Source organism: Anguilla anguilla, chromosome 14 (assembly GCF_013347855.1).
Source record: "Anguilla anguilla isolate fAngAng1 chromosome 14, fAngAng1.pri, whole genome shotgun sequence".
NCBI lineage: Eukaryota > Metazoa > Chordata > Actinopteri > Anguilliformes > Anguillidae > Anguilla > Anguilla anguilla.
The window spans coordinates 14737122-14747182 of NC_049214.1; the positions used below are offsets into that span (position 1 = coordinate 14737122).

Below are 10061 nucleotides of genomic sequence, written 5' to 3' on the forward strand. Positions count from 1 at the left end.
ATGACTGCACAGTAAAGTGCCAATGGTGGTGTTCACTGATTGCGAAACATGGTATATTATACAGTACTGTTGTCACTGTTGAATTAGGAATTCTGAGTTGACATGCACGTCTTTCGGTTTTGGAAGGTGGTTGTGTATTGCAAAGACAATCAGCCTGGTGATTTGGTCTCCTTACCTGATTGGCATTACTCTATATTACGATACAATCTTAGAAAAAATATATGTAAACGTGCTGCAGAAATAATGAATGAAATGCTGTTTGAATGTCTCTCCTGCAGGATCGAAAGCAACCCGAAGTCTGTGACAGGTATTTCCATGATGTTCCATTTGAAGCAAGCTTTGCTTCTGACAATGCTGATCTACAGCCTATGACCCTGATGCCTGGAGTCGATGGATTTACCATGAAGGTTGATGCCCTTTATAAGGTAAGTAAATATCACTCCTTTTTACAGGTTTAAATCTGAACTGCAAATCATATGCAAATCATACCAAACAATTCAATTAATTGAACTGAGGCCAATGATTTAAGACATTGTTCATGTTTCATATCTGACAGGTGGAGGCGGGACATCAGTGGTATCTGCAGGTGATCTATGTGATAGGGCCAGAGTTCACCTCTGGTCCAAGCACCCAGCGTTGGCCGAGACGGAGCCACAGGGACCTAGCAGACAGAACAGAACGGCTTGTGCTGGACGAGTCTCTCATCTATGACAATGAGGGTGACCAGGTGAAGAATGGCACCAACATGAAGACCCTGAAGCTGGAGGTAGAGTCTGAGGCGACCTTTGACCCACATACAGGTGGATCCATTGGAGGTGGCATTGCAGCTCTTGTGGTTGTCCTAGTTGTCCTGCTGGCTACGTGTTTTCTGTTCAAGAAGTGCAGGATGAAGAAGCGGTCACCCACCTATCTGGTGGAGGAGTACCCCCTAAACACGAAAGTGGAGGTGTGTCTGGAGAAAAACTTCAGCAGCATGCACTGCACTGTTCGAAAGGTCAACGTCCTCAATATGAACCAGCGTGCCTCTAAGGTCAAGGTTAAACAAGTCAACCTAGAGGTCAAACTCCACAACAACTTCAGTGAAGGCACAGAGGTTTGATCAAAGATGGGAGTACTTTTTTCTATTGTTACTTGTCATTTACACACTGGGATAGGCTCCAGAACCCCCGCGGCCCTGCCCAGGATAAGCGTGTATAGATAATGGATGGATGGATACTTGCCATGTACAAATAAGTTATTGTATTTTTATACAATCATGAAGAAGAACCGAACAGGCACTGCTGAAAGCCTGCAAGTACTTATTCTCTGGCCTTTCCATCTAGTGGTAATGTATTGTTATTGAGGGAACTGCCTAATTAGTGAGTCAGTCGTTCAATGAGTGAGGGACACTGCAAGTTCTTAGGCTGTGTCCTCAGTCACATCCAAAAAGGACAGGTGAAGTGCTGGCTGGCAATGCTACATAATCCATTTCATACTTAAGCTACCTCCCAAGTCCAAAGGATTATCAAAGTTTGATTACAACTCAAACCTCATTACATTGTATGATGTGATGTCATTCCTTATGTTTAAGATCTTACAGAAAATCAGTGCTTCAGAGATTACAGAATAATTCAAATGTGTTGTTTTACATTGAAAATGACTGTGAAAGAAACATGTATGGTGGTTTTTAGCACATTGCTTCTTTATGTGTTTAAATGCCCAACTTTGAACATCATAACGAAGCATTCGGCACAAAAGCACCTGAGAAACTTGTCTGCTGAAGTGCTCTTACTTGATGAGCCAGACATTTTCAGTATTGATGATGAATTTGGCATACACATACCCTCTACCTAAGTCACTGTGTTTAACAAGTCTGAAATATATAGGCTTGCACATTTATGAATGGAAATACAAAGTATACAGTCCAAAGTGATTTATTTTTGAAAGGAAAACATATATGATGGTGGAATGCATTTGCTTTATCACCTTGACTCTATAGTACAGTATGCCGAATGCCTATAGGATATAGGCTGAGGAAGAGTTTGTACATTTGAACTACTCTAAGAGGATGAGTATTTGCTTGTTTTAGTGCCAGTGCACTTTATCCCGCTATCTCAATAGTCCTAGTTTATGCCTAAATGATTATCAACCTCAAAGTATTTCTGGTTATAACTCTGTATGAGTAACAATAGTAACTGTATATGTTGTGCTTCTGGACCTTGCTCCTCATTCTGTACTAATGTGTAAGGTATTGTACTACCCTCATATCATGCATTGTTATCAATTGATTGTTACATTTGTAGCTTCTCAAAGTTCAAGAATTCTCTTTATCAGTGTCCTGGGAGTACTGTGGTATCTAGTGACAAATCAATGCTGTATTTTGAATTATCGTTAACAGTGTGTAGTTCTATGTCTCCACAGTGCTTGCTGTAAACAATATAATTCCTCCTGGAATGACTTACACACACACACACACACAGACACACACACATATGAAATATAAAATGAAAATGCTGATTGTGGTTGTGTGTGTGTGTGTGTGTGTGTGTGTGTGGGTGTATGTATGTATGTATGTATGTTTGTACGCGGTGCTTTAGTTCCAGAAACATTGCTATAAATACAATGCCTGGTTATCATGCTTTTTTATTTTTTAAAAATATAAGTATAATTTATTATTCTTATTTTTTAAAATAAAAATGTATCTATTGTAACTTGGTTTCCAATCCATGACTGATGTGATCTTCTTTAAGGAATAAAGCACAAAGTGTAAGAGTTTTAAATGTTTGCTAAGTGCGGGGCCACTATCTCAGAGAATAGTTGTCATGCAAGCAGGCTGCAACAGTTTCACTAAGGTGTGGCTGAAGTTGACAGTAACATACCTCATACTATCCCCAGAAGGCTTATGTTAAATCAGTCTGGGAAAATTTGACTCATTCATAAGCATCAGAAGTACAATACAACGATCCCAGTCATACATCGGTGTTTTTCAAATTACTTAAACTTGCACTGCTGCCAAAGAATTGTTGGATTAATGCTACAGATCATGCATGCTAATATATAATTCTTCACTGTCTGCACCATTAAAACAGAACACACTTCAGCTAACTATGGCCTCAGCAGCAGTCAACTAGAATTGAGCATATTGAGCTTCTTGCACAAAGTTGCTGGGAATGTCTTGTGAGTAAATAATTTAAATTGTCTTCGTAGAGTAGGAAAGAATTATTAAAATAATTTGGTCTTTTAATACAGACCTGAGACAATCTTGCAAATGCATATCACATGAAAATGCAAATAAACCCAATCGGGTCTGAGCAACTTAAAGGGTTAATAATAATCATTTTTGAAATGGCAGGAGATCTTTACAGCATCATTTATGCCCATATGGCTTCCTACTGTTCAGATAAATTGCACATCGTACAATGCGGCATGTGATTCCATATTGAAATCATTTGATATACTGGCAACTGGCAACAGGCAACCTCTAGTTTCACCTGTAGGGGGGCTGCCAAAGGGATTAACAAGGGGGTCCTCTTGGAATTTGTCTTGGTACAGAGAGAGAGAGAGAGTACATTTTCTGACCCTTAAAATGCAGTATTACGGATATATGGAAAACTGTGGATAGCACACACACACACACACACATACTTTAATATATACTGTAGACATGCATTATAGATAGTAACCGCTGTAAGACGTTCTAATATATTCACCTAAATATTTTGTGGTTGTAATCATAATTATTATTTGGACCGAAACATGTAGCTTAACATGATATATGTTTTACCAACATATAGATGCTTAAATTTCTAATTAAAATAAATAATTTAACAGATATGGACTCGTACCGGTTCACAATACACTTTTCCTCTTTCGTGGAGGTTACTGACATCATTTCCCTATGAAAGAGTGTTCCAACCCAGCTTCTACAGAAGGTGTGGTGCACGTTGGAAACTTGCTAAATCCAGTTCGGGTAAGAACTAAAATCTACGCATAGGACATTACATTATATACATTTACAGTACGTTTTTGTTGACATTTTATTTTACAAAGTTGCCAAACACAATTTAGCTATTTAGTGGAGAACTACGTTTTTCTGAGTGTAGCAAGGCTTAGATTTGCAAAGGGCGAGGTTCAGTCTTGACTCATCGCGGATACCCGTTGCTACTTTATTTGCTAAGAACACAGGCTAATGCTTTCACTAGCCAGGATATTTCAGTGATTTAACTTTGAAGTCTGCTGGTAGTAGCTACACATCCTGTAACTAAAAGAATGCAGTGACGATGTGCAATTTTTTTGTTAGTCTTAAAATATAGAGAAAGATAAAAGAAATCGATTGATAATACACTCGTGTTCATAACCTCAATTCTCAGTTTTCCCAAATTATCAGAATTGGACTACCTTATCAGCTTCACCACACCGTTAGAATGGCAACTGTATGGGTAAGCAATTATTTATTTGAGGACCTGGCACATTTAGTGTCATATTTTTCTTCCATTCCGAAAATTTTCCACAGTTCTGCATACAGGGTACGTTGTAATATTGTAATGATTGCATTACAGTGAAAAATAAATCTGATTTTCAGGATGAACTGGATCTCTTGCTTGACTCCCCGTCTTCGCTGACAACCACGGTAAACTGAAACTGAAAGGATAATTAATTGGTTTTGCACTGACGTCGTATTTTGTGATACTTTTGATATGCAATCTTTTCTGTTACTTTCGTTTTAGTCTAATGTCAGAGGGACGATTAAAGACAGCGCTGGCTTCAATGCAGGCGCAGATGCAGCGGCTATACGGAAGGCCATTGAAGGCATTGGTAAGCTGTGTCTCCACCATTTAATTATTGTACGCAGTAGGCTAATTGTCTTTTTGCACCCATAACACTGGTATTTACTGTACAATGTTAAATGAATTATCAAGAAATATAACATAATAAGAAGTTAGGCTTCCAAATATGTGTGAACTACACATATTTTAATGTATGTATTTATATTTTACATATAATTTCAAATATGTCATATGTAAATGTATTTCAAATATATTGTGAAAATATATTCAAATATTCAAAACTTACCACGTATGCATATTTATGACATGTATTTATATATATTTAAATATAATAATGTTGAGGCATTGTATGCATATATTGAAAATATATTTAAATACATGTTAATGTATGTGTTTCATACATGTATAACACAATATATCTGAATAAGTTTGAACATCCTGCCATTTATTTAAATGTATTAAATTTCCATATGTGTAATGAGCAAAGGACATATCTGCCATCTCTGCTGCTATGTGCCTTATGTAACACCCTCCTGTTCCTAGGCAACATATGTAACTTACTGGCATAAACACGTTGAAATAAATTATGTTTAGTATATTGAACATGCATACAGGTGTGTATACCTGTATAGGTGCTCACATGTAGTTAATAATATTCATGGAGAACATAACACCAATAGCATCTGTTTATTTTGTATGTAGTCTATATACTCTATGCTTTTCCAATAGAAGTGAAATGGAAATGAATGGGTCTCAAGAGTCATGAGATTAGCAGAACACTCTCTCACAGTGTGATATACATATCAGGTATATACACATATGAAGCACAATAGGAGAAATTAATTTGGATTCATTTTTCTCACCAAGGCACAACTGAGAAGACTCTGATTGATATTTTAACCCAGAGAAGCAATGCCCAGCGCCAGCTCATCAGTAAATCATACCACGAAGCAACAGGGAAGGTAATACAGTTCTCGTACCAAATCTGTGTGATGAGATTTCTCAAAGGTAGTGCATGATTAGGAATGAATGTTCTTACTTTAATTGTAGAACCTCATTGATGACCTAGAAGGAGACACCCATGGTGATTTTGAAGACCTGTTGGTTGCACTTGTGACACCCCCAGCAGCCTATGATTGTCATGAATTTCTCGGTGCTGTAAAGGTACTGTACATTCCTATGAGAATACTTTTAAAAATACCTGAATTTTGCTGTTTAGATGTGTGATAAAATTCTATGTCAGTTCAGATGGACTTTTCTACCAGTTCTAAATTTCATTTATTACTGTTGGCTGAATGTTAATATTAATTTCCATTTTGGGTTTATTTTATACACTTCCTTAAAATCTTTCCTCACAGATAAGGACAAACTATGTTATGAGACATTAATGATAATTTTGTCCTGACTAAAATGTGATGGCTATTTCTTGTGGGTCTAACAGGGAGCTGGAACAACAGAAAGCACTTTAATAGAAATTTTTGCCTCAAGATCTAACAAACAACTTAAGGCCCTCTCTGATGCATGTTTAGCAGGTGAGAATTTTCCTTTACTTTTTAAAACTATTATCAAGCCCCTTAACAACTATGTAATGTTAACTTGTGTTACCTGGTTGTTGTTCTTTCTCCATAGAAACTGGTAAGCCATTGACTGATCGCATCAAGTCAGAAGTATCAGGGGACTTTGCCAAGGCCTTAGTCATCTTGGCTGAAGTAGGTCATGAGATGTTTACAAATAGAACATTATTCAGTTGTTTATATAGTTGATTTTTGTGAATTGGTTTGCATTGCTTTCTGTTCAAGGCTCTTTTTCCTCATTTTGCTTTTTCTTCATATCGTGATGCTAAAGGGAAAGAGAGATGAGAGCACACAGGTGGATATGGGGAAAGCCAAAACGGATGCAAAGGTGAAGGATATACATGGCATCGGTACCACATCAATTTGGCAGTGACCTAATAGCATACTTGTTTGAATTTCTTTTTTAAACTTTGGTCAATTGTGTCTAGTATAGCCTATTGGAGAATTATGTCTCTTTTTGTGATCCATTGTTTGCTCTGTGGTAGACCCTCTATGAAGCTGGGGAGAAGAAGTGGGGGACAGATGAAAGCAAGTTCATTGACATCCTGTGCCACAGAAGTGTGCCTCAGCTGAGACAAAGTATATCCTAAAACCGTTCAGTGTGTTCCTGCTCTGTTTATGCCTTATTGATGTTTTGACTGACATTCTCCTGGCTCTTTTCTCACAGCACTGGTGGAGTACAAGAGCATAAGTGGCAAAACCCTTCAGCAGAGCATTGAGGGTGAAATGTCAGGAAATTTGGAGGATCTGCTGGTGGCCATTGGTAGGCTATTACAGTTTTTTAAAAGTTCTTTTTTCCTGAATTTATTGTCTGCAGTCTTAGAACATGCAAAACATTTAGGGAGAAACAATGTGTCAATGCATGTGTATCTCATTAAACCTTATGAGGATCCATATGGATCACAATGCTTTCTTACTGTAAAACTTTGTTTCAGGTGCAGAAATAGTATGAGAATCTTCCTCATGTAATGTTTGCACTCTCAGCATGTTCTATTACTAGAGTGGCTGGAATATGTCTGGCAAAAAACTAACACTGACATTGTCCCTTTTCCAGTAAAATGTGTTAAAAGTGTCCCAGCGTACATGGCTGAAAGGCTCTTCAAAAGCATGAAGGTAAGAACCATGCTCATGCCAAAACTCTAGTGTGCAGTAAAATTTCTCAGGTCTGAGGAAAACATCCAAAGCTAGTGATTGATGTAATGCTTCCCACCCATATGAGAAATTCCTCCCGAACTGTGAACCTGCTCACTTGTTCAGCTTTCAGCCTGTGGAGCAGGGCTGTGGCTCACAGCATACTAATCCACTGGAATTACTGGTGCTTCACAGGGTGCGGGAACCGATGAGGCCACTCTGATTAGAATAATGGTCAGCCGCTCAGAGATTGACATGTTGGACATCAGGGCTGAATACAAAAAGCTGTTTGGCTGTTCGCTCCACTCCAGCATTCAGGTGAGTAATCCCACTTTTTGGTCTGCTTAGTCAGGAACAATGCATTCACTGCTCCAAGGACAGAAGTCATGAAGGTGCCATTCCCTTCAAACTGCTAAAACTGCAATAAGTAGTTTGTCTTGAGTTCATTCCCTAGAAAAGACATGTATCAGTCAGCAGAAACAGCCTCTGGTCAGTTTGGTGCCTGCATTATGTCTGCAGAAGCTAGACATGAAGTGTCCTCATCTGTCTCGAGCTTAACCGACTGAGTACTGAGTAAAAAGGAGACGTTTGAGATCACGTCTTGAAAGAGAATGTGTTCTTGTCTGCTCTCCCAAAGTGACAGAGCAGGTCAATGAGTGATGATCATAAGCATGCACAAACTAGGCACATGGGGTACAAGTAATGCAAGCAAAAAGACAGACTTAATTTCATGCAGATATGGTAAAAAGAGTTTAACATGATGATTGATATTATAATTGATGCGGTCCAATAATGTGTTGCTGAATAACGTTAGTCACTTAAATTAGTTCGCCCATTTTTGGCTAGTTTAGGTCTAACTTTGGTGTAATTTGCAAAGTATTATACATTTTGTAGCATTACATTAAAGTTATTTTGTATCTTGTTTTGAATTTCAGTCAGAAACCTCTGGGGACGTTTGCAAAACTCTGCTGAAGCTCTGTGGGGGAGACGACGCCTGAGCCAACCACTGGCATTCATAAACAAAATGTTTTCAATAAAAAATGAAGACATGTTTATTGAAATAATGTTGCAATGGGTGAATGCTGTTGTCCCAACAAATCAAAGTAACATTATCAAGTTGCCTTTATTTCAAGACAAATCATTTTCAACTCCTTATCCAAACCTTTTGACTGAAATGTGATTTACCATATTTGTATGCTAGAATTTAGCAAAGATTTATAAGAATTAATTTCAGGCTGATTTTCTAAGACATTATCTATGCTCTTTTACTTTGATTTGATTGTTATAAAATAAATGAAAAAAAAATGTAAACCAAGTAACCACTAATTGTAAATTGTGATTAAAGAAGTAAAGGAATATAATTGTTAAATCATATGTACAGCAGGTGGCAGTCTTGGTTAAACATAAATAAATCATGACCACCTCCAACAAATTGAATTTTGTCAAAGAAAATTATGCCTATGCAGAGCTAGAGGATTTGTAATATCACTATGCTGTTTGAAGACTATATCCATGGAAAGTTGCTTGCAATAAGGCATGTATTGTATAGCATTACACTTCATCCTTCACTGAGCATTAAGGTTATGTGAAGTCAGTCTCACAATGATTTATTAATGAGTGCATTCATTTTATATTCCAAGGATAACCCTCTGTATACAGATAAAAGCAGTTTAAGTCTCAGGTTTTGTTTGATGAATTGTCATTTTTCAATATTAAGTTTTAACAGCATGTTGCAGCTTTTCTTATAAAGTAGGAAAGCTGGAATCAGTTGAGTGACTGAATGGCACTATAGCAGGAAATTTGATCAGACCATATAGACTTCATTCATTTCATTTAAGTTTTATTCAATTAAAATGTTTACATTCTACAGCCAGAGCCTGAGCATGGGAAGAAAAGCACTTCAAATTTCTGCCTTCAGACTGGTGGGGTGGAGGTCAGTCAATGGACATTATACAATCTAGCCAGTTTCCAATCTAATTGGCTTAGATTAGCCCTATTTCCTTTATAACTTCAGCTGATGTGTGTGGCGATTGTTTTTAAATAAGTGTCAACTGTCAAGGTTGAGTCCCTGCAGTGAATGGCACTATATAAATGCATTATATTATTGCTAGTGCATATACAATACAATTTGTCAATTTCATATTCACACATTTACATACAAATTACCATAGATAATTATGTGCAATAGCGTTTTTAAAAAACATGTACCTGGATTCCCACTGTGATTTAAATTCCAATACACAAAATAACTCGGAACTTCTTAAAAGCTATTTCATCAGCTCATTTGGGAAGATAACCAACGCGGACAGGACTGTTTGAAAAAAAAAAAACACATACAGTGTCTCCACGGGACTGATCTTCTCCTCCGTTCAAATTTTGTTTAAATTCATTTTCAGTGTAAAAGTAGTGAATTGAAGTAAATAAAAGTGAATTGACAAAGGCCCACATAAATGAGGCTACACAGTAAATACTGTACCTTGACCCCAAATCCACATGTCTACAGTTAAAAGTTAGATTTTTCTCAACCTAACAGGAAGGGAGAAGACGCGCAGACTGTCATTTGCGTCGTCCCATCATCTCCGATCACTGT

The 10061-nt window shown here is 37.4% G+C and overlaps 2 protein-coding genes across 6 annotated transcripts in view; both read left to right on the forward strand.

Moving 5' to 3' along the window:
* The window catches only part of LOC118212173 (extracellular matrix protein FRAS1-like), an 81389-nt gene extending 78687 nt beyond the window's left edge, over positions 1–2702 (forward strand). For 2 of the 4 annotated variants that reach the window (XM_035389816.1, XM_035389818.1), the window contains exons 66-67: positions 279–425; positions 557–2702. In XM_035389816.1, the coding sequence (XP_035245707.1) occupies positions 279–425; positions 557–1099 (690 nt within the window). In that variant the 3' untranslated portion in view covers positions 1100–2702. The remainder of the gene's footprint in view (positions 1–278; positions 426–556) is intronic. The other 2 variants (XM_035389817.1, XM_035389819.1) reach the window with 1 other exon arrangement.
* A 1101-nt stretch (positions 2703–3803) lies between these two features.
* LOC118212150 (annexin A3-like) lies at positions 3804–9151 on the forward strand. Of its 2 annotated transcripts, none has more exons than XM_035389785.1 (14): positions 3804–3949; positions 4367–4418; positions 4562–4609; positions 4707–4794; positions 5634–5728; positions 5817–5930; positions 6208–6298; positions 6396–6475; positions 6612–6668; positions 6826–6919; positions 7008–7103; positions 7395–7453; positions 7667–7789; positions 8407–9151. In XM_035389785.1, the coding sequence occupies exons 2-14, from the start codon at positions 4404–4406 to the stop codon at positions 8467–8469; spliced, it is 1023 nt and encodes a 340-aa protein (XP_035245676.1). In that variant the 5' UTR covers positions 3804–3949; positions 4367–4403; the 3' UTR covers positions 8470–9151. The 2 variants fall into 2 exon arrangements, with proteins under 2 accessions (XP_035245676.1, XP_035245675.1); XM_035389784.1 differs by having other exon boundaries at positions 3867–3949; positions 4350–4418.
* Positions 9152–10061: the final 910 nt, after the last annotated feature.

Excerpts from the sequence above, each read along its gene's own strand:
- LOC118212150 (XM_035389784.1), top strand. The coding sequence starts at position 3,878 with ATGAAAGAGTGTTCCAACCCAGCTTCTACAGAAGGTGTGGTGCACGTT. Across the intron at positions 3,950-4,349 it reads ACTTGCTAAATCCAGTTCGG|TTTTCCCAAATTATCAGAAT; the intron begins GTAAGAACTAAA and ends CTCAATTCTCAG. Across the intron at positions 6,299-6,395 it reads CTCTGATGCATGTTTAGCAG|AAACTGGTAAGCCATTGACT; the intron begins GTGAGAATTTTC and ends CTTTCTCCATAG.